Raw genomic sequence first — 24,057 nt, 5'->3', positions numbered from 1 at the left:
CTTCAGTGAGTAATGTATTAAAGCTGAGTAATCTTTAAACTGCCAGATCAGAGGTTTTTATTTTCCTACCCGTATACAGGCAAGCTCCGCCCCCTGCTCTATGATTGGTTAATATGCCATACGTGCGCGCCGGCCTCGTGATAACTGCTGATCTTTGTATATCGGAGTAACCCGCCAATCAAATCGCAGGAGGCGGGACTTGTCACAATACGGGTAGGTAATTGTAAACAGTCAGTTTTACCTTTAAGAGGCTGCTTTTCTTTTGTCGTCGATTCCTCTGCTATCACAGTAGCGCCCTCTGGTTCGCGGACGCCGCTTCTCTTCTTCGCCATGTTGGTATTTTTTTTGAAAATGACCGTATAATCAGCCGGTTACTTCAAGTCCCACACACAGGATATTTCCTAATGAGCGGTGAGGCGAAATGACGCTCCTGACCTTTTACCATCGTCTACTTCGACGGCGATGATGAGGGAGGAGACCAAGAGCAAGGAGCAAAGAGTGCCCTCTGGTGTGACTCAGTTGTAACTCAAGTCAAGAAGCTTTTATTGTAATTTCAACCATATATAGCTGTTACAGTAGACAGTGAAATGAGACAACGTTTCTCTAGGATCATGATGCTACATAAAACAAAGAAGAGCTAAGGACTTAGTAAGTAGTCCTAGCCACATAAAGTGCAACTGTGTGACCTGGTGCAAACAGTGCAGGACAAGACAGACAAGACAGTGCAGGACAAAAGACAGTGCAGACCAAACGTTACAAGACGATACAAAAAAAGGCAATACACAAAAGACAATAAACAGAAACAGCGCCGACCGACCAGTGTAAATACTGTATGTTCAGACAATATTGCGTGCAGTAATACTAGAATGAACACAGGAACAAATTTCTTAGCAGCAGGTCCCTGAGATAATGTATAGGATTTGTGCAAAAACAGCAAACGACTGAAATATCGTACGGTTTGTGCAAAACGACGGACATGAATAGACGGTGTGTGCAAAGAGCAAAAAAGTGTGCAAAACAGCATGAAAAACAGCATGGTTGATGGGTGTAAGCAGCATGTAAACAGGTTGATGGATGTATATTGGAAGTGTGTGTATTTGGTGTAGGTCTGTGCAGTCCTACATACCCCTTGTTATTATAATGTAATAATAATAAATGTCACTGTACTTGAAAATCCTTTTTTGAACATCCTTTTTTTTTTTTGCACATTCTTAAACCACTGTATTACAGGCAAGATATAATTTCAGATTATTTCAGAACAACCAAGTGCATCTACATACAGGACATAAAAATCATTGATGTTTTTCTTTGTATTAAAATCTACCGTTGTCAACGTTGTATGTATTTGATGTTTCATTTTTATGCAAAATTATATAAAATATAAAGTATTATAAATAATGTAAATATTATGTAGTCAAAAGCTTGCACCTGTCCTTCCAGGCACCCAAAAGGGTTATTTTTTCCACCTATAAATCCCATAATAATGGTGATAATAACATACATTAATAATGTTAATGCAACTTCTGTATTAACTCTAATATTATTTCCCCTTTTTTCTCCAAATTCATCCCACCATCCAAAAAATATCCAAAGATAAATGACCCCTTGGGGTGAATAAGCCTGTGAGAGTGTGTGTGTGTGCGTGCGTGCGTGCGTGCCTGCGTGTGTGTGTGTATGTGCGTGCGTGCGTGCATGCGCATGGTGCCTTGTGATACACTGATGACTCATATGGTGTGCATTCCCACCAGGTTCCCAGGATAGACTTAAGATCTGCCACAACCATGAACAGGATAAAGCACTTTCTGAAGGTGGATCATTAAGAGAAGTGGAGTTCTCCAGCTTCTAAACATTGACACTATCTTGATGTTAAAAGATAAAATTAGACTTAACTGAATTCTGAAGTGAAATGTTACAGAAGTTTATAACAACCACAAAATACATGATGGCAGAAATAAAATGGGAATAGATCATTAGGATTTGAAATCTAGAGAGTTTAAAGAGAAATGGCCATAGAGATGTGTAGAAATATACCCACAAATAAACAAAAGTGTCATAGCAGCATGTATATCATTTTTGGGAATGAAATCATTTTAAGATATATGTGAGGTTTTCCAGCCTCCCCACTGTTTTTCTCTCTCTACACAAATAACTGCACCTCTAAAACACCCCTCGGTCAAGCACCTGAAATTTGCAGAAGACAGTACAGTCATCGTTCTCATCCAGGAAGGAGACGAATCTGCATACAGACAAGAGTTTGAGCAACTGGCTGTCTGGTGCAGTCACAACAACCTGAAGCTGAACATGCTCAAAACTGTGGAGATGATAGACTTCAGGAGAAACCCTCTTGCCCTCCCCCCCATTCACCGTCATGGACAGCACTGTGGCTGCAGTGGAGTCATTCAAGTTCCTGGGAAGCACCATCTCCCAAGACCTGAAGTGGGACATTCAAATTGACTCCATTGTGAAAAAGGCTCAGCAGAGGTTATACTTCATTTGTCAACTGAAAAAGTTCAACCTGCCAAAATCACATATGACACAGTTTTACTCAGCTGTAATGCCACGGAATGGGTTCGGTGCTCTTCTATAAGTGGTTTGGGTCAGCCAGCAAATCAGATTTAAGAAGACTGCCACAGACTGTTAGGACAGCAGAAAGGATCATTGTTGTAAACCTGAGCAACCTTTAGGACTTGTACAACTCTAGAGTGAAGAAACGGGCAATGAACAGGTGACCCGCTCACAACATGTTTGCACTTCTTCCATCAGGAAGACGCTCTGTGCACTAGAACATACATGTATGCATGTACAGTGGTGTGAAAAAGTGTTTGCACCCTTCCTGATTTTGTATTTTTTTTGCATGTTTGTCACACAAGTTCAAGTACAAGATCAAACAAATTTAAATATTAGTCAAACATAACAAGTAAACAACATGCAGTTTTTAAATGAAGGTTTATATTATTAAGGGAAAATAAAATCCAAATCTACATGGCCATGTGTAAAAAAGTGTTTGCCCCCTAAACCTATTAACTGGTTGGGCCACCCTTAGCAGCAAGAACTGCAATCAAGCGTTTGTGGTAACTTGCAATGAGTCTGTTACAGCGCTGTGGAGGAATTTTGGTTGACTCATCTTTATAGAATTGTTGTAATTCAGCCACATCGGAGGGTTTTCGAGCATGAAATGCCTTTTTAAGGTCATGCCACAGCATCTCAATAGGATTCAGGTCAGGACTTTGACTAGGCCACTTCAAAGTCTTCACTTTGTTTTTCTTCAGCCATTCAGAGGTGGACTTGCTGGTGTGTTTTCTATTTTCCCCCAGTCTCTTTATTATGGTGGAGTCATGAACTCTGATCTTAACTGAGGCAAGTGAGGCCTGCAGTTCTTTGGATATTGTTGTGGGGTCTTTTATGACATCTTGGATGAGTTGTTGCTGCGCTCTTGGGGTAATTCGGGTTGGATAATGGCTCTCACTGTGGTTCGCTGGAGTCCCAAAGCTTGAAATGGCTTGATAACCTTTTCCAGAATGTTTGATGTCAATTACTTTCTTTTTCATTTGTTCCTGAATTTCTATGGATCTCAGCATGATGTGTAGATTTTGAGGATCTTTTGGTCTACGTCACTTTGTACGTCAGGTCTTATTTAGATGATTTCTTGATTCTTGGCAGGTGTGGCAGTAATCAGGGCTGGGTGTAGCTAGAGAAATTTAACTCAGGTGTGATAAACCACAGTTATTCGGGAGGGGACGACACTTTTTCACACAGGGCCATGTGGGTTTGCATTTTGTTGTCCCTTAAGAATAAAAACCTTCATTTAAAAACTACATGTTGTGTTTTCTTGTGTTATCTTTGACTAATACTTAAATTTGTTTGATGATCTGAAATATTAAAGTGTGACAAACATGCAAAAAAATATATGTATGTATGTATGTATGTATGTATGTACATGTGCTGGTCATATAATTAGAATATCATCAAAAACTTGATTTATTTCACTAATTCCATTCAAAAAGTGAAACTTGTATATTATATTCATTCACTACACACAGACTGATATATTTCAAATGTTTATTTCTTTTAATTTTGATGATTATAACTGACAACTAAGGAAAATCCCAAATTCAGTATTTCAAAAAATTAGAATATTACTTAAGACCAATGAGGACTTACTTAAGGATGAAATGATGAATGAACTTAAGACCAATACAAAGAAAGGATTTTTAGAAATCTGGGCCAACTGAAAAGTATGAACATGAAAAGTATGAGCTTGTACAGCACTCAATACTTATTTGGGGCTCCTTTTGCCTGAATTACTGCAGCAAAGCGGCGTGGCATGGAGTTGATCAGTCTGTGGCACTGCTCAGGTGTTATAAGAGCCCAGGTTGCTCTGATAGTGGCCTTCAGCTCTTCTGCACTGTTGGGTCTGGCATATCGCATCTTCCTCTTCATAATACCCCATAGATTTTCAATTAAGAACATGGATCCCATGGACCTCAAACCAGGTAGCCTACTGGTAGCTTTGGCACTGTGTGCAGGGGCCAAGTCCTGTTGGAAAATAATATCTGCATCTCCATAAAGTTGGTCAGCAGCAGGAACCTGAGAACCTGGGCAACCTGGGAATCTATTGTAAGAATAAATACAACGAGGCCTCATTAAATGCAATAATATCAGGAACACAAGTGTTATAGTAGAAATAAATAACTTAATGAAAAGCCTAAGATCAAAACTGTAGGTGTGTGTGTGTGTGTGTGTGTGTATATATATATATATATATATATATATATATATATATATATATATATATATATTATTGATGATATTTGGAGCAATATTACATGTAATTGTTAAACTTGATTCCCTTACATATACATTTGTTTTAAGCCTAATTATTCATTTTGATTATGATGTGAATGTGACAGGGGCGTGGGAAGAGGTTTCAGGTTGGGGGTGCTGAGTTTTTTCTGTCACCACTTTTGAATAAGAAACAATATCAAGGCTATAAAACTTGTCAAAACGCCGCGAATCACAAAAGTATCAGTGAGAAGTTGAGAACACACGTTTAAACAGTGCATACACTCGAACTTGACTGCACATCACATTTTTTACTTTATTGATACAGCTTTTAATCGTTATGCAAAGACCGGTCATCGGGACATAAGCTGTCATGTACAATAAAAGAGCCTGTGCAGCGACAGGAAATATAATGTAACACAAAAAGCTGCCTAGACGGTGGACTTGCACTCAGGAGTTTTTATCTATTTATTTATTTATTTATTTATTTGAGCGGCGTGTGGACGAATTCTTTCTACGCACACACTATTTTATTTCTTGATAACATACCGCTGCGAACTATAACACGCCGTTGCCATGAAAAACAGAGCGTTGCCATGGACACACAGGATTCTAACCGTAGAGACGGAGCGCACTATTTTCTTTAAAGGAAGCAAAACAATCGTTTTTAAATCAATAAACTCCTTTTTATATCATCATTTTGTGTCAAATTATTGTTTTATTTGGTAGGGAACAATAATATATAATATATAATAAGCGGGATCCGCTTCGCGGACCTGTAACTTGAGCAACAGCGCGAAGCCGCGAACTCGTTGTGATTATTTTAAAGGCGTAAACAGCTGATGAAAAAGCAGAGACAATTGTAGATAGATTGAAGATCTCTCTTAATTGAAGAGAGATTTTATCTTAGTTTTTATTTTATACAAAACATTTTAGTCTCGTCTTTTTTGTATGTATGTATATATGTGTGTATGCATGTATATGTATATGTGTGTATGTATGTATATATGTACGTATATATCTGTGTATGTACCAAGAGCACTTTAAAAACCACAACAAATTCCTCGTGTGTTCAGAATAAAGCTGATTCTGATTCTGTTGAGGTGGATGAATCATTGATTTATGTTTAATGATTTCTATTTAAGCTTGAATAGCGAAGAAAATAATGATTTAAAAATTGCGAATTATCGTGAATTTATTGCGCCACATGTATAAAAAAAAATCGACTCTCGGGACTTTTTTTGTGCTACGCTGCCCGCTACGGAACAAATACACAGCACTACATCTCCCAGAATGCGTCACGTGTCGAGCGGAAGCAGTGTGGTGAAATTTTGGCGCTGATCTATCGGCCCAGTCACAGCCTTCTTCCTTTCGCGCCGGTAGCTGGAGAGCCGCGCGTCCCATGTGCGCATCGCCCCGGACTTTTAAAGATCGTTGAGCCTTCCCTACCCGAGCCGAACTCTTAAGCCTTGTTATGGATCCTAACGCTCTGATTGAGGCCCTTCGGGGCACCATGGACCCAAATTTGCGGGAGGCCGCCGAGAGACAGCTGAATGAGGTAAAGACTTTCTGGATGATGTGGTGGTAGTGCTGGGTGTAGTGCTGTATACGGGCCTCGCGCTCAGCGGGGCAGCATGGAAGCTCGGTTAAGCGCGTGATTTTTACAATCAGCGTTCACTGTATTACACGTCGATTTTAACCCCGAGTCATTACTAGTGTGTGCAACTGACTTGACTGGAAACGACAGAGTTCATTTGTCACGCGAGGCCACTTTTTATTCCGTGGTCTTTTTTTTTTAGCTAGCTAGCTAGCTAGAAAGCTAACTAGTGTCGCGAGGAGAAATAAATCATCACAATAAACTCTGGTGAAATCGGAAATAACATCGTTTCTCAGTTCTTTAATTACTTATCTGGCCGATTTTTACCTTGGATTGTCGTGTCGCCGGTTAGTTTTTATAACGTAGCAAAACCACACGCTAACATTTTTTCTTATTGACGTATAGCGATTATACGGGTTAGCTTAGCAGGGTTAGCTTAGCAGGGTTAGCTTAGCTCTCACGTGTCATGTGGCTGTCGCTGTTGTTGCTCTTCGTGGCGACATGGACGGCTTTTTTAAGCTTGAAAACCCACTAAATATTCGCTAATGAAGCGAACGAGTCGAAAACGAAATCTTCCTAAATTGTTTTATGGTCAAAAGTGTCACTAGGAAAAGTTAGCTGTGGTCGCTTGTAGCTAAGAGGAAAGCTTTTAGCTGGTTCGGGCCGATACGTCTGCTAAGTTGGCAGCTCTGTTGAGGTGATAGTTAGCCTAAGTATTAGCAGTTTGGTAACCAATAAACATAGTATTTTGGTTCTTTTTTTTGCTGGTGAATGACGAGGTCGTTTAGCGAGTGACGTTGTGTGATAGTGTTTTAATTAACAACAGAACTAGCGTTAGCTGAAGCGGCTAAATGTGCTGTAGATTCCAAAATGTTGCGTCAAGTCCGACTTTATAAGTCTTTAACTGAGTTTTTGGCGAACTGTATTTCTTTCAGTGCCTAACAGCTAGTCAGATAGTCGAGTGTAATATTCTTATCTGCTTAGTTTACAGTGTTGTGTCTTAAAAAAGCAAATTACTTTAAAGGAAAATCTGCAGTAAACAACGTTGACGAGTAAGTGCACAGCGTTTGCTAACGCGAGTCATGTGTGGTATCGAGGAAGTGTTGAGTCAATGTGTCACTGCTGAGTGAGTGTGTGTTTGTGTGTGTGAGAGCAAGAAAGCAATGAGTCGTGTATATACACTGATGTCTAGAACTGGAAGAATTTCAGGATGATGCTACTTTAACTTCACTGTTCTGATTGGTCAATAGGGAAGGAGTCTTCAGTGTCAGTGGTTCTGTTCTGATTGGTCAGAAGTTGTTCTGATTGGTCAATAGGGAAGGAGTCTTCAGTGTCAGTGGTTCTGATTGGTCAATAGGGAAGGAGTCTTCAGTGTCAGTGGTTCTGTTCTGATTGGTCAGAAGTTGTTCTGATTGGTCAATAGGGAAGGAGTCTTCAGTGTCAGTGGTTCTGTTCTGATTGGTCAATAGGGAAGGAGTCTTCAGTGTCAGTGGTTCTGTTCTGATTGGTCAATAGGGAAGGAGTCTTCAGTGGTTCTATTCTGATTGGTCAATAGGGAAGGAGTCTTCAGTGTCAGTGATTCTGTTCTGATTGGTCCGTAGGGAAGGAGTCTTCAGTGTCAGTGGTTCTGTTCTGATTGGTCAATAGGGAAGGAGTCTTCAGTGGTTCTGTTCTGATTGGTCAATAGGGAAGGAGTCTTCAGTGTCAGTGATTCTGTTCTGATTGGTCAATAGGGAAGGAGTCTTCAGTGTCAGTGATTCTGTTCTGATTGGTCAGTAGGGAAGGAGTCTTCAGTGTCAGTGGTTCTGTTCTGATTGGTCAATAGGGAAGGAGTCTTCAGTGGTTCTGTTCTGATTGGTCAATAGGGAAGGAGTCTTCAGTGTCAGTGGTTCTGTTCTGATTGGTCAATAGGGAAGGAGTCTTCAGTGTCAGTGGTTCTGTTCTGATTGGTCAATAGGGAAGGAGTCTTCAGTGTCAGTGGTTCTGTTCTGATTGGTCAATAGGGAAGGAGTCTTCAGTGGTTCTGTTCTGATTGGTCAATAGGGAAGGAGTCTTCAGTGTCAGTGATTCTGTTCTGATTGGTCAATAGGGAAGGAGTCTTCAGTGTCAGTGGTTCTGTTCCGATTGGTCAATAGGGAAGGAGTCTTCAGTGGTTCTGTTCTGATTGGTCAATAGGGAAGGAGTCTTCAGTGTCAGTGATTCTGTTCTGATTGGTCCGTAGGGAAGGAGTCTTCAGTGTCAGTGGTTCATAAGTTGGCAGGTTTTCCTCATCAGCAACTTTTATGGGTTTCTCTGTAACAGGACAAGCTGCATATTGTCTAATGTTGAGAGAGAAAGGAGGAGAGGCTAATTTATGAATTGTAGAATCTCTGAGAAACAAATCTTTTTAACCCTTGTGTTTTGCTCGCCTCTCTGCGATGGATGTGTACAGTATTGTACGGGTCATTTTGTCTCTCGAAAGTAGGTCGTTTTTTTAAACGATGAGCCTTAAACGATAAACGCACAAGCACTTCTTGTGCCTGGTGATGAGTGCAAATAAAACATGGAACTGTTGCTTTTATTTTTTAGTTATTTATAATTTTATGTGAGATGTTTCACAGCAATAACACAATAGATAATGAATGAAACAAGTGTTATTGCTGACAACACTTCAGAGATGCTGTTACAAGACAACGATAAACCTTGTAATGGTAACAGTAACTCAATCTCCTGTCGGTTCACATCAGACTATATTGTGGATTAATTTTCTAGATCATAGGATCGTCATAGGATGTGAAATTATACCTCAAGTTCATAGGACTTGTGATGAATATCGTGTGGATGAGGTTGTTGTAGATATGGGCCGATTAAACATGGTGGGCTGGTGTGTGGCAGTTACTCGTACTGTGCTTTAGAATTATAATCGACTGCCTCCAAGTGCATTTACCCCTCAGCTGTTGTTGGTCAATTCTCCTAATGATATTTAAAACCATTGATTGTAAAGGACGAGGAAAGAAGGACATGTAATAAGTGTATGTTTTCAAGTTCAGGTCCTACTCTTGGAGATTTCTTGCATTATTATTGTGATATAATTACTTTAACTATGTCACTGTACCAGGCAAGTGGAGTTTGAAATATAATTTCTGCGCAAAATTTTCTCTCTATAGATGCAGAAGAGAACCGTTGCCGTCAAATATTTTGGCATATTTTTTTGCCTTATCTCCCAGCCCTAACTTTAAGAATAAATTCTGCCGTAACATTTGTATTCATGCCTGTATTTATTCAAACTTGACCTGGAAGTTGAATCGTTCTTGCGTTCACAGCAAGCCATCTGGGATTCAGTCCAGCACTGTTGGTTGTATAAATGTTCTCAATCTAATATGTTTACCGCCTGTAATTTGCGGTGATCTGTTCCTCGTACTCCCTGTGGCATCCAAAAGTGTCAAGCGCTTGGTTGTTAAAGGGGAAATGCTTTGTAAATGAGACGAACATAGGGATTGTGTTCTCCATTGCCGAAGCCACCGTGCTGGCCTTTTTCCAAAAAGTCCCATGTGGACGGCAGGCTTGGATTCCTGGGTGCTGACACATACTGTGCATAGAGAGAGACCCAGAGTGAGAACATGCGGCACCGGTGACACGGCATTTCACTTTCCTTCCGGTTAATTATATATTTTCTCCCTTTTTTTTCCACAGTGGTGTTTAAAGATCACTAATAAAAAATATATTTTCTGTATAAGGGCATATACAGAGGCTATGCTGGGTGTCTGTGTGAAGTGTCAGTAAACGGGGCCCTAAAAACCCCACTATTTTTAAGTCTTGCCTTGACTAATCAGAGGTGTCCCTGTGCACGCTACACTATTTTAAGCTATTGAGCGTAAAAGAATGTCAACATTACAGCCCGGTTCGTTAGGCAGCAGACGAGAGGGTTTAATGAAGAAAGATTTACTCTGAACTCGAGCGTAGGCTTTTGGAAAGGGCTCAAAAGTACATCTCACATTACTGGATTTCAGGATCATGACCAATTCCTGGAAATTCTAATTCTGTTTTATCAGCTCCTGTGTGTGTATATATTCCAGTTTTTTAATTCTAAATGAGTAATTGTTTGTTGTTGTGTTTTTTCCTTCCCCTCACCAACAGGGCCACACGCAGGTGAACTTCTCCTCTGCGTTACTGCAGGTGACCATGTCTGAACAGCTGGATTTGCCTGTCCGACAAGCAGGTACATGCATTTACAGATGTACCAGTGTCTGTGCTACAGAAGACCCCTGACACACAAACACATACACACATACACCCAGGAATCGTAACGTACTGAAAGTGATGCCTAACATGTCAAGAATGTGTTATTGGCTCAATCTACCACCTGTGGCTGTCTAATACATGCAGTAGCTCAGTTGTTGCATAGTTGATGTTCTGTCTGTTTGCATGTGATTATATACTTAGTTTATACATCATCGCATGTTTCATATGGCTCTGTTGATGCGGAGATCTCCTTCAGAAATATATATATACACTCTGAGCTACTTTCCAGTATTTGGCTTTGTTATTTTCAGCACTATATTTCTCTAAGACATTACAGCTGTATGTATGGGGTCAGGAGGAGCTCTTGCTTACATTCCTTAGATGCATGTCATGTTCTTTGTGAAGAGCTCAGGACAGCTGCTCTGAGTGTTTTACGGTAAAAGATGGTGTCTTTTTTTTTTTTTTTTTTTTTTTTCTCTTCATTCTAATTATTATTAGTTTTACCACTCACAGCTTTTCCAGTTCAGCGCGTTGTTGCCTGAATTGTCACATCTCTCAGTGCACAGCTGTCACACCACATACCACTCTGCAAAAGATTAAAGCTGTCATAATATGGAGTGTTTTTAATGCCCGGAGGGGGGGATAATTGACAGGCAGTATGAACACGTCATGTTTTTCTAGTCAGCTGGGTAATCTTGGCTAGAAAAGTCATCGTTTCTCTGTAGTCGGCGAACAAAGAACCTTTATTGATATGAAGTAAAGTAAAATGAGTCGCTGGAAAAAATTCAACGAGACAATTTAAAAAAAAAAACCAAAAAAACATTTTTTGGAAATGGTACTGTAGCAGGATTGCCCAGAAACAAATCTGAAACTTCAGTTCTCTCTGTAGTTATTTTTGAATCTACTATTAAGGACACACAAGTCTGTACATCAGACTTTCCAGTTCTAACACATGTGAACCTCTTGTAGTTGAAATAGAATTAGTTGAATGAAATTAAGACTATGCAAACAGAATAAAGGTCCTCCAGGATTTGAGATGGATACCCCGGGATGATTATAGCACTTTCCCAACAGTTTGCTACCAGCTTCGTGATCCTGCAATTTCAGATTTCTGTTCATGTCAGGGATCCTAGAGTACTGAACAGGAACATCTGGGTAGAGCCAAATACTGATTGGCCATTCAGAACAGTCACAACTTGTCATAAAAAAAAAATAATAAATAGTAAAGCAACTAGTATGTAAAACTTACAAATGTAATCAATATAATGGGATCCTGAGTGACACTGCAAAATCATCATCATTGGTGGAGTTTCTATTTATTTATTTATTTGTTTGTTTGTTTGTTTGTTTGTTTATTGATAGCGATTTGATAGCTCATGGGTGAGAGAATGGCCAGGTTCATTAACATGGTTTGTTAGATGAGGTGGTTTGCTTGTCATTACACGGGTGGCTATGAACAGAAATAACTGGAGGTGCAAGCAGGAATGGTCATATTTACTGTGGAACAGTTGGGATTGTTTAGGAGTGGGATTAATATCCCCATTTGTACTGCTATGTTGAATGGGGTAGTGTGCGGCTTGTAGCTTTAGTTTAAAAATCTTTTTTTTTTTTTCTTTTTTTTTCATTTTTTTTTTTTTTTTAACCATAAAGCCATTCCGTTAGCTGTGTAGTGTTTCTTATGTATAGAAGCTGATTACATTTCAAGTACAATGGACCTGAAAAGTTCCATTTGGTTGATTTGCTTTATCCTCAAAACCTTTTGTATAGAGTACATTCATCTGTACTGTTATGTGATGGTAAGTGGATGCTGAAGGTACAGATAGTTCTGGAACAGATTGGTACCCGTTCAATGCAGTACTGCAGACAGAAAGCTGCTGAATCGGCAGTGGGAAGGATTTCGGCTACACCGGTATGTCCGTGTCAGCAGTCTGAGATCTGAATCGCACCCATTTAAAGCATCTCAGCCATATAGCTCGAGAGTGCGGAATGGCTGATGGGACATAGAGATTGTGTCGAAACCCCCATATCACACCACTCTTACTTTTAGTGTTCTCTCTCTCTCTCTCTCTCTCTCTCTCTCTTTCTGCCTGTCTCTCTCTCTGCCTGTCTCTCTCTCTGCCTGTCTCTCTCTCTGCCTGTCTCTCTCTCTGCCTGTCTCTCTCTGCCTCTCTGTCTGTGTCTCTCTGTCTGTGTCTCTCTGTCTGTGTCTCTCTGTCTGTGTCTCTCTGTCTGTCTCTCTCTGTCTGTCTCTCTCTGTCTGTCTCTCTCTGTCTGTCTCTCTCTGTCTGTCTCTCTCTGTCTGTCTCTCTCTGTCTGTCTCTCTCTGTCTGTCTCTCTCTGTCTGTCTCTCTCTGTCTGTCTCTCTCTGTCTGTCTCTCTCTGTCTGTCTCTCTCTGTCTGTCTCTCTCTCTCTGTCTGTGTCTCTCTCTGTCTGTCTCTCTCTCTCTCTGTCTGTGTCTCTCTCTGTCTCTCTCTCTGTTTCTCTCTCTGTTTCTCTCTCTGTCTGTCTCTGTCTCTCCGTCTCTCTCCGTGTGTGTGTGTGTGTGTGTGTGTAACCCTATTGACACCAGGCAGAGCTTATTTCCCCCAACTGTCATCTGGCCTGCAGTGCCAATTTCCACATGAAGGAGAGGCTGAGCCACAGGCCGTTGTCTGCTGAATACATGAGTGGTTGGAGGTTTTGTAACGAACCCTGACTCTGTGTGTGTGGAGCTGAATACAGTAAAGAGCTTTGCCTGAAAAGCACACCTGCTCGTATTGAGTGCAAGCTCAGCTGCAGTGATGCAGGGAGCCTTCTATAAATCAACCGTTTTGGTACACAACTGAACACAGCCACACTCTCCCATTGCCTTTAGTTTTATTTTATTATTTTTTTGGATCAATGCATTATGGCAGTGTGCAATTCAATAAAATTGTAGGTATGGTGGTCAAGGAGGTTTGGCATTGTTGCCTTTCTTTGTGTAAATAGATTTTCTTAGACTGTTGGATTTTTTTTCTTTCTTCAGTGGCAGCATTTCCTCTTATTTTTGCACGATAATGTCTCCTCTAGGTGTGATCTATTTGAAGAACTTGATCACGCAGTACTGGAGCGAAGGTGACAACACGCACAACGAAGTGCCTGGCAGCAACATCCCAGAAGAGGACCGCCAGTGCATCCGAGACAACATCGTGGAGGCCATTATTCAGTCCCCTGAGCGCATCAGGTAACACACACACACACACACACACAAGCTGCACAGGGTAATGATTTAGATTTTTTTTTCCCTAATTGCTTTTCTTTTCTAACCGCTTTTCTGTTTGTTGTGTGCTTCCAGAGTGCAACTCACCACCTGCATTCACCACATGATTAAGCACGATTATCCCAACAAATGGACGGCTATCGTGGATAAGATCGGCTACTACCTGCAATCTGAAAACAGTTCCTGCTGGCTTGGCATCCTGCTGTGCCTCTACCAGCTAGTGAAGAACTACGAGTAAGACAACAGCACAGATTTAGCATGTTGAAACACTGTAACTGAGATAAGAGAGTTGCTGATTTGGGCATGTGAATCCCAGGTACAAGAAACCAGACGAGCGGCAGCCTCTTATCGCTGCCATGCAAATCTTCATGCCCATGCTGAAAGACCGCTTCATCCAGCTGCTACCAGACCCCTCCAGCGACTCAGTGCTGGTGCAGAAACAGATTTTCAAGATCCTTTATGCCCTCTTTCAGGTAGTCTAGTCTACCCTTTTGTTTTGTTTTGTTTTTTAAATGGAAAAATGGAGCTGTTGTTGACTGAGAGATGTAACACTTGATCTTTATTTCTTCCCCACAGTACAATCTCCCTCTGGAGCTGATTAACAGGCAAAACCTGACCGAGTGGATGGAGATACTGAAGACCGTCATAGACAGAGACGTACCGCCGGTAAGGCTGTTCAAGCCTCTTATTTGACACGTGAGCGCAGGCTGTGGGTAAAGCGGTGTGCGTGGTGCCTGTCTGCGTTTAGTGCCGTCTCCAGTCTGTGTTTTACAGCCTGCGACCGTGCTCACACCAAACCTGCAGCCACAGAGCCACTGGAGATCATAGTACTGGCCAAGTGACGTCACTGTGACCCTCTACCACTGGCCAGCCTCCATTCTCTCCTACAAAACCACCTTTAATGTCTGAACCTATTTGGCAGACAATATCTTTACGTGTGTTTTTTGGCCATAAAGCGTATAAATGACAATCATTAGAAAATGTGTGCTTAATGTTATGAATTGATTTATAATAAATATTTAGATAAATACGTATACATGCTTATATCTTATCACCGTTTCTCATTTAATAGCGAAGAGATCATCCAGCCTTATTTTCTATAAGAACGCACATAGGCTCAGTCTTTAAGCACTTTTCATTCTCCAGCAACCTACAGCTTTTTTTGTAGGCTGCTTCACTGGTTGCCAGATCCCCAGACGTTCATGCTGACCTTGAGTTTGCGACCCATATCTTAGTCAGGTCTTCTACAAAGCCCTGACTGACACATGCTTGCATATTCCTCCACAGGAGACCCTGCAGGTGGATGAGGACGAGAGACCCGAACTGCCCTGGTGGAAGTGTAAGAAGTGGGCTCTCCACATCTTGGCTCGGCTCTTCGAAAGGTACAAGACGCCTTCTCTCGCTTTTAGCTCTCGGTGATAACTCACTGCTGAATTAGCAGCCCACGCTGAACAGTGTGAAATACCGGACTAGTTATTTTTGGCAGCCTTTTGTAAGTTTGAAACTGTAAGATGACATCATTCCCAAATGCTTTGTTTGTCTCATAAGATATGGCAGCCCTGGCAACACTACCAAAGAGTACACAGAGTTTGCTGAACATTTCCTCAAGGGTTATGCCGTGGCTGCTCAGCAGGTAGGGAGTGAATTACTGAATAAAAAATACATCACCTTAAAAGTCTCCTTAAACCGTTTGGTGTCGCGATGTTGAAATCTGCTTCACGCATACTGTATCTCCTCAGGTGCTGCTGAAGGTGTTGTATCACTATAAAGAGAAGCAATACGTAGCACCCAGAGTCCTGCAGCAGGCCTTGAACTATATTAACCAGGGTATTGCTCATGCCATCACCTGGAAAAACTTAAAGCCTCATATCCAGGTAAAGGGATTTTGCTTTGTATGCTTGTGCAGTGTGTTAAAGGCAGTAGCAGTCAGCTGTTGTTTTCCTGCAGGGGTTGTAGTCATTGTTGGTGGAAACTTGCTTAACTGTTAGTTTCACACTGCACCAAGTTTCACAATCTTTTGAGGAACTAGAGTTAAATTTCAGTAAGGCTTTTTTTTTTTTATTTAAATAAATTCTCACAGAACCATTTATTTTAGTTTGTTCAGAGATGAAGAAATGTTGAGGATCAGCTAATGTCCATCCCTTGCTTTTATGTAAAAATTTTTTCTTTAAAATTTAATTATTAGCTGCATTATTATTATTATTATTATTACTGAAGCACTCGAATATGGGAAATACATGACTAAAAAATACAACCTGCACTCGCATTGTAAAAAACAATTAAAAAAAAAAAAAAATTCTTTTGTCAAACTTAAGTAGTCTAGATGAGAGAATTGATCAATCATGTAAAACGAATCATCCGTGGAGATGAAGCACTAAGAATGTGTGTGATTTACAGGGCATCATTCAGGATGTAGTCTTCCCCCTCATGTGCTACACAGACAGCGACGAGGAGCTGTGGCAGGAGGATCCGTACGAGTACATCCGCATGAAATTTGGTAAGAGTCCGACGAGATGCAAACGCTCAAGCGTCTCGGTGACGCAAGTTAAACCACAGGAAAGAGAAAGCTCCTCACTCCTGTCTTTCATTATTGCCTTTGCTCAGATGTGTTCGAGGACTTCATCTCGCCCACAACGGCCGCTCAGACCCTGCTCTTCACCGCCTGTAACAAAAGGAAAGAAGTGAGTGCTCACAAAACGCCATCTGGCACTACAAGGCCTCTGACTGTTTGGGCTCATGTCCGTGTGTATAGGTCTTACTGCCAGCGTGCTGATGTATCTAATCAGCACCCTGCTGTTTATATAGCGCCACTTTAGAGCAGCTGCTGAGGTAGACGGAGAACACTAGCACTGCAATATGGCTGTTCACATAGAATTCTTATATAGACGGAATTGCAGCCTTTATCTAATGCAAAACCTAGGAAATTATAATCAGGTTATATAGTAGAAAAACACATCACTTTGACTTTCATACTTGGGAATTTTCTAACACTATAAAAGACTCAGTATGAGCCAAGTTAATGGGCGTCCTGTTTTTTTTTTTTTTTCTTGTTTTTTTTTCTGGCTGTGGGTAAAGCGGTGTGCGTGGTGCCTGTCTGCGTTTAGTGCCGTCTCCAGTCTGTGTTTTACAGCCTGCGGCCGTGCTCACACCACACCTACAGCCACAGAGCCACTGGAGATCATAGTACTGGCCTAGTGATGTCACTGTGACCCTCTACCACTGGCCAGCCTCCATTCTCTCCTACAGAACTCGTTAAAATAACACTGTACGCGATCCCTTTTAAATTCTGTTCTGCTTGAAAACTCAGTCCATACACAAGATGTATATAACGCTGTGGAAAAAAACACACAGGATAGCTGTGGAACTCGTCATGTCAAGAATGCAGGTTATGCAAATAAAAACCGGCACCCAAGTGTATGAAAAATACTAGCAAATGGCTTGAAATTTGTTTGTCGTGTAAAAGAAAACGTCAACCCCAGTCTAGGCTCGGTTTGTAGACTGTGCAAGCATTTAGAATGAACCAAAAAAAAAAGAAACTGAAGCTATTTTTAACAAACAATATAATGCATGAATGACTACAAGAACAAGTTATACAGGTGTTGCGGCATGACGGGAATAAGAGAAGCATGTGCGTGTTTTTGAGCATTGTGCGTTTGTGTGTGTGTGAGACAGGTACTGCAGAAGACCATGGGCTTATGTTATCAGATCCTCACTGAGCTCACTTCAGATCCCCGAAAGAAAGACGGTGCACTACACATGATCGGATCCTTGGCTGAGATTTTGCTCAAGGTCCCAACAATTACCTCATTCTTTGTTATTTAACTACAACAGTTTATTTTATTCCACCACAGAACCAGTTGTGTATGTTTAACAATCCCTTAAAACGTTTCTCTGTCTTACAGAAAAAGATCTACAAAGACCAGATGGAGATCATGCTGCAGAACCATGTGTTTCCTCTCTTCCGTAGTGAGCTGGGATACATGAGAGCAAGGGTGAGGAGCGGGCCAGGATGTGCGTGATGATTCTGTGAAAAGCAAGCGTTAGCCTTTCGAAAGCCGTAAACAGAGTCGAAACTTTTTACTGCTTTTGAAGAGTAAAGTTTATTAAACCGATTAACACAGTTTTCATTTTCACATTCTGAAGATGACATTTTAGAACAAAACAATAAAACACCTTTCTGTGCCATCGCTGCTCTAAACACGTCCTCCTTTATGCAGAACCGTCTGTAAGCTGCTTCTGGCTGTGAGTCAGGTTACCATATTTAGATTTCAGTGCTATTGTTCATATTCAGCTGAACTTGTGATGCATTTTAGGCTCTGGAGCTGATTATATCCTCATGCTGGATTTTCTGCTGGGTTGTAACCAAATAAAATGAGCCGAGATGTGCGTCTTAGCTCGCGTACACTTTGTTTAGATCAAACCTAAGCGTTTGCAATTCTTTGGTATAGTTCATCTCTACCTTTTTTATATCATTTATTATCTTCCTCCAGTGTAGTACTTTTCTAGCATATAAATCTATAACAGAAAACTGATTGCTTATGATTAACTGTGTGCCCAGGCCTGTTGGGTTCTACACTACTTCTGTGAGGTGAAGTTTAAGAGTGACCAGAACTTGCAGACAGCCCTGGAGCTGACTCGCCTCTGCCTCATCAACGACAACGAGATGCCAGTCAAAGTGGAGGCAGCAATCGCCCTGCAGGTCCTCATCAGCAATCAAGAGAAAGGTAGGTGGTTTTCTCTAGACATGCCTTCTCAGTACTTCATCTTTAACGCAGCGTAGGAGCTTCTTAAGGAGCAATGTTCGTGATAGCTGTTTATTTTTTTTAATTTATTTTTCAACAGCCAAAGAGTACATCACCCCCTTCATCCGGCCAGTGATGCAAGCTCTCCTTCACATTGTGCGCGAGACCGAGAACGACGATCTCACTAACGTCATTCAGAAGATGATCTGCGAGTACAGCGAGGAGGTGACTCCCATCGCTGTGGAGATGACCCAGCATTTGGTAAGGTCACAGAGACTGACTGCTTAGAAATGTATTTTTACTTTGCTCCCACATTTATGTAATACAAGCACATGGATAATGTTCCTTTATAAATATTTTACTCGTGTGTTTTATTGCTTGCCTGAATGCCCGATATTCCTTTCCCAGGCTATGACCTTCAACCAGGTGATTCAGACCGGCCCTGATGAGGAAGGGGGTGACGATAAAGCAGTCACCGCCATGGGCATCCTCAACACCATCGACACACTGCTAAGTGTGGTGGAGGATCATAAAGAGGTCAGTGCTGCCACACACCCACTCACTGGATTTCTCATCACAGAACACGCTGGTATTGTATTTGTCTCCATCCTTTTAGTCTCCCTGCTGTGCATCATAGTGCTGACTTGTGCCTCCCACAAGTTCCAGGGAACGTGTAATGTTTCATGCATCATAGGCAAGAGTAATCTCACAAAATATAACATAAGAGCAACATTCAGTGCTTAATATAAAAACAGTTTTAGAAAGAACAAAAAATGCTTTGTGTGGATTGTTTGTTCTGCTGAAGGCAGCTAGCCAATGACTTATTAGTTCGCCGGCTCGTTTCAGATCACACAGCAGTTGGAAGGAATCTGTCTGCAGGTGATCGGCACAGTGCTGCAGCAGCACGTCCTAGGTGAGGTTTTTTTTTCTTTCCCATTTCCATTCCACAAAGCAGCCTGAAAATTGCTCTAGCTCACCTTGGTGTGTGTTAATTATTTATTTTAACAGAATTCTATGAAGAGATCTTGTCACTGGCTCACAGTCTGACATGTCAGCAAGTGTCCCCACAGATGTGGCAGCTCCTCCCTCTGGTTTATGAGGTCTTCCAACAGGATGGTTTTGACTATTTCACAGGTAAATCCAGATTGCTTATTTAAATCGATTAAATAGAAAGGAAGAAAGAAAAGAAAAAAAAACCCGTTGCCTGTTGCTTATCTAAGAGCTCTGAACGTTTCAATTGCAGACATGATGCCGCTTCTCCACAACTACATTACAGTCGACACAGACACACTTATGTCCGACACGAAGTACCTTGAAATCATCTACAGCATGTGCAAAAAGGTAGGATCCTCTTATCGACGTTAACTTGTTCTTAGTGTAGATTCCAGATAAACTGCACACCTCCCTCAACATTAAATAGAGAGAACTGTTTACTATGCTTTATTTAAGGGACTTAAAGCTGTTCTTTTATTTTTTTTATTTAGATTAATCTGATTTATTTAGAACTTGTTGGCTTCATCTAATCCTAGTGTGTTTTTATCAGGTTCTGTCAGGTGACCCAGGGGAGGACCCCGAGTGTCATGCTGCCAAATTGCTTGAAGTAGTCATCCTACAGTGCAAAGGACGTGGCATTGACCAGGTACCTTAAACCAGTCTTATTCTCCACCCCAGCAAAATTCATAGTATCTTGTAACGAAACTGCTGAAAGTCACATTGTCCGTCTACGCAGGTGGTTCCTCTGTTTGTAACCACGGCTCTGGAGCGTCTGACGCGAGAGGTGAAGACAAGCGAGCTGAGGACAATGTGCTTGCAGGTGGCCATCGCTGCGCTCTACTATAACCCTCCTCTGCTGCTCAACACGCTGGAGAATCTGCGTTTCCCCAACAACACAGAGCCCATCACCAACCACTTCATTTCTCAGTGGCTTAAAGATGTCGACTGCTTCCTCGGGTACTAGTTTTGTAACTCAGCTCTTTGTTCCGATTACGAATCCGTATCGGTTTAAGCTAGGGCTTTCTCTGATTTGACTGCAGGAATTAAACAAGCATACAATTAAACTGAGCTGTTAAACATGCACTAAGCCAAAAGGGCTTTGTCTGTGCTTGTAATGTAACAAGCGCTCTGGTTACCCTTGTAGGCTTCATGACAGAAAGATGTGCGTACTGGGGCTGTGCGCTTTGATGGATCTGAAGCAGAGGCCACAAGCTATCAATCAAGTAGCCGGACAGCTGCTCCCTGCTGCCATCCTCCTGTTTAACGGCTTGAAGAGGGCCTACGCCTGCAGGGCCGAGCACGAGAACGAGGATGATGACGATGAAGAAGGAGCAGAAGAGGAGGATGAGAATGGTAACTGATACTGATCTGCTGTTGAAAGCATCTCTGAGTAACAAATAGTGTACTTGTGGTGTTTAAGTTGTTTCCTTAGAATTATGTTCAGTAGGGGTGTGTGTGTGTGTTTGTGCACGCGCACTAACACTATCATGATCATGTACTTTGTGTTTAGCTGAACTAGGAAGCGATGAGGATGACATTGATGAAGAAGGGCAGGAATACCTTGAAATGCTTGCCAAGCAAGCAGGAGAAGATGGTGATGATGAGGAATGGGAGGAAGATGATGCTGAAGAGACCGCATTAGAGGGATACACCACAGCTGTTGATGATGAGGATAATCCTGTTGATGAGTACCAGATCTTTAAAGCCATATTACAGAGTAAGAATGATTTTGTTTTGAGATGTTCTGCATTAAATATTTGATACGCATCAGATTGTTGATTTGTTGAATTATGTAGGGTTTAATATTTGGCTTCTAAATTGGATCACATCTGTTGGGTCTAAAGAAAACTTTCAAACTGTTTTCATTGAGGCCTTAATTTATTGTTTGTATAATTTATTGCATTGAAGGAACTGATTCTGTTCCAGCAGACAAGCTTACGGCCTCAAGGCTGGCAGCATTGCAATTTGTATGTTCAAATTATCATGGCCTTAATCGTATTTCAGTTCAGTATCTCACCAAGTTTGATGTGGAAGCAAAGAACGTCAGAGTCAGCTTATGTGGCAAAAATAAAAATGCCACTATTGTTTTGCTATTTGAGGATTAAGGCACTTTCTCAGGAGCCCAGTAATTTGCAACAGTTCTAAACTGGAGATGATTTCCCTTATGTTGGCTGCATTGCCATCTTCAGTGGCATTTGGTGTGGGGGAAAAATGCACTTTCTAAATGCAATTTTATTTATTTATCTACTTATTTATTTGATACTTTTCTCTTCTGTAGATATCCAAAGCTGTGATCCCACATGGTACCAGGCACTCACTCAGGCTTTGGATGAAGAGCAGGGAAAACAGCTTCAGGATATCGTCACGCTCGCAGATCAGAGACGAGCAGCACATGGTACGTACGCCAAAGGACGTCTCTTTATCTAGAGATTGTTGTATTGTCCGTGTGCATTTTTTTTGTTCGTTTTTGTTTGTTTTTTATGGGTAGGGAGTATGATAAACATGTTTATCATGAGACGTGAAGAAACTGTTTGCTAAGCCTAAGCCAGTTTTCCCCAACATGTGCTTAGCAATCAGAGAAAGCGATGGCTAAAATGTTTCCTTTTGAGAAACTTGAAGCCTGCTGCATGTGATTACTGTCTGTTGGTTGTGTATAAGAGATGTTGTTAATTTCTTATTGTAGAGCGTGGCCAAATGTAGCACCTGTAGCAGCACCAGGATTCAGTAATCAGTTATTTAAGGTCTACACACACAATCTCAATAAATAAATAAACATAAATACTACTTTTACAATTCGAGGCTTCTGATCTTCTCCTTCATTTTAGTCCTTATTTTATTCTAAACTAAATATAAATTCTAAAATTAAGAAGTATATATTGTATAAAAAATAGTATAATTTTAGTTTGGATGCATGTTTTACATAAGATTTTTTTTTTTTTTTTTTTTTTTCTTTTTTTCCCCCCCTGCTTCTTCAGCCTCAAATATGAAACAATTTGTTAATCTGCTAAATCATTCTTACTGTACTGTTGCAAACATGTGTAAGGTTTATAACCAAAATCTGAATCGTCTTTGCTAATTTATCTGTGTATCCTTCTCTCTTTTGGTTCCAGAATCAAAGATGATCGAGAAGCACGGGGGTTACAAATTCACGGTTCCAGTGGTGCCATCCACTTTCAACTTTGGTGGCAGTGCCCCTGGAATGAATTGAGTTGTCCCTTTTTCCTCCCTTTTCTTACCCTGTGACTGATTGTAGTGAAGTGAAAAAAAAAAAAAAAAACGCTTGTGTTGTTCCCTCAAGTAGTGGTTCCAGAACTGGGTCTTCTCACTCACTCTTCAATCTGACTATCAATCTAGACAGCACCAGAAGACGTGGGAAGGCAACCAAATGCAACCAATGGCTGGGAAAAACAAACCATGAACTTTTCAAGAGGAAAAACAAAGCAGCTCTGAACAATGTTGTCTTATGGAATCCGTTTACAAGAGGGATACCATGACTGCAGCTCTTTTCTCTTCCCACCTACATGCATCGGGGGCTATAAATAATCGAAATTTGTTAGTGGGACTGAATCATCATTTTCACTGTTGTGGCGAAAGGGCCTCTGTAAGATTATACCTCTGACAGTAGTGTGTCCACTTTTTTCTGCGTAAACGGAAATCATTGTATATACAAGCAAAGGCTCTTAATTTTTAAGTAGCCTGGACAACCAACCAGAGGTATTAGTAAGGTGACAAATGTGTATTCAAATGTAGCATATTGGATACTTGTCATAGCACTATGTGATGCCTGAAATCTGTAAATTAATAACTAGCACTTTCATATTGTTCAGGTCTCTTAGCCTTCTGTATCAGACTTCAAATTTTTTTTAAAAACACAATTGAAGCTATTTAAAACGGAGTACCTGTAACTTTGTTACTTGGCTGGCCGGTTGTCCCATGATGTCTGCTTGTCTGAATTAGCTTTCGGTGGAGGGACAGTACTTCTGGTTGTAATGGAAATATTTAAAGTTCCAGAAAACAGAATGCTCTTATTGTACACTTCAGGACATTTCATTAAGAGCACTGAAGGTTCGAGTAACTAATTGACGCATGTACAATTGGGCTGGATTGTGAAGGTCTCAAGCATTTGGTTGATGTATGGATGAACCATCTATATATGACATTAAAAAGAAAAATGACTTCATTGGCTTCTTTGGTAATATGGTGTTATGAAAATTCTTTCCAACTCATTTGACCTTTATTTTATAAAGCACATACAGCATGCTGTTGTATAATAAAATGAATACAAGGGTTTTTTTCCCTCCTTAATAAGATATTTCCCTTATACCACAGCATCAATGACAATAATAACTATCAGTTTATAGTTGCATTTAATGATAAGTTAGTTCCTGTTATCACGTACAAATATTTGTTGTTCCATGACCAGCTTTTTTTTTTTTTTTTTTTTTTTTTTTTAATTTATTCACATTTTTTATTAGGCTTAGAT

General features: G+C 40.8%; 2 protein-coding genes and 2 non-coding genes across 4 annotated transcripts in view; 3 read left to right on the top strand and 1 right to left on the bottom strand.

Annotated features, from left to right (window-relative positions):
• The window catches only part of tmem41b (transmembrane protein 41B), a 15,281-nt gene extending 14,841 nt beyond the window's left edge, over window positions 1–440 (bottom strand). Inside the window, exon 1 of the mRNA XM_060886086.1 lies at window positions 242–440. Within this exon, the coding sequence (XP_060742069.1) occupies window positions 242–332 (91 nt within the window). The 5' untranslated portion in view covers window positions 333–440. The remainder of the gene's footprint in view (window positions 1–241) is intronic.
• A 5,667-nt stretch (window positions 441–6,107) lies between these two features.
• Window positions 6,108–23,754, top strand: ipo7 (importin 7). The gene is made up of 25 exons (XM_060886073.1): window positions 6,108–6,340; window positions 10,496–10,577; window positions 13,650–13,803; window positions 13,915–14,073; window positions 14,156–14,312; window positions 14,416–14,505; window positions 15,127–15,221; window positions 15,388–15,472; window positions 15,579–15,713; window positions 16,237–16,336; window positions 16,444–16,520; window positions 17,512–17,628; window positions 17,742–17,831; window positions 18,398–18,563; window positions 18,682–18,842; window positions 18,990–19,118; window positions 19,428–19,494; window positions 19,590–19,715; window positions 19,825–19,922; window positions 20,125–20,220; window positions 20,311–20,531; window positions 20,719–20,927; window positions 21,085–21,291; window positions 21,853–21,969; window positions 22,685–23,754. The coding sequence occupies exons 1-25, from the start codon at window positions 6,257–6,259 to the stop codon at window positions 22,780–22,782; spliced, it is 3,120 nt and encodes a 1,039-aa protein (XP_060742056.1). The 5' UTR covers window positions 6,108–6,256; the 3' UTR covers window positions 22,783–23,754.
• LOC132857203 (small nucleolar RNA SNORA23) lies at window positions 14,553–14,731 on the top strand. The gene has a single exon (XR_009649504.1). It is a non-coding gene; the product is annotated as a small nucleolar RNA SNORA23 (small nucleolar RNA).
• LOC132857208 (small nucleolar RNA SNORA23) lies at window positions 16,909–17,087 on the top strand. Its single transcript, XR_009649506.1, has one exon. It is a non-coding gene; the product is annotated as a small nucleolar RNA SNORA23 (small nucleolar RNA).
• Window positions 23,755–24,057: the final 303 nt, after the last annotated feature.

The sequence above is a fragment of the Tachysurus vachellii genome, chromosome 1 (assembly GCF_030014155.1).
Source record: "Tachysurus vachellii isolate PV-2020 chromosome 1, HZAU_Pvac_v1, whole genome shotgun sequence".
NCBI lineage: Eukaryota > Metazoa > Chordata > Actinopteri > Siluriformes > Bagridae > Tachysurus > Tachysurus vachellii.
This window is presented reverse-complemented; position numbering and strand designations above follow the sequence as displayed.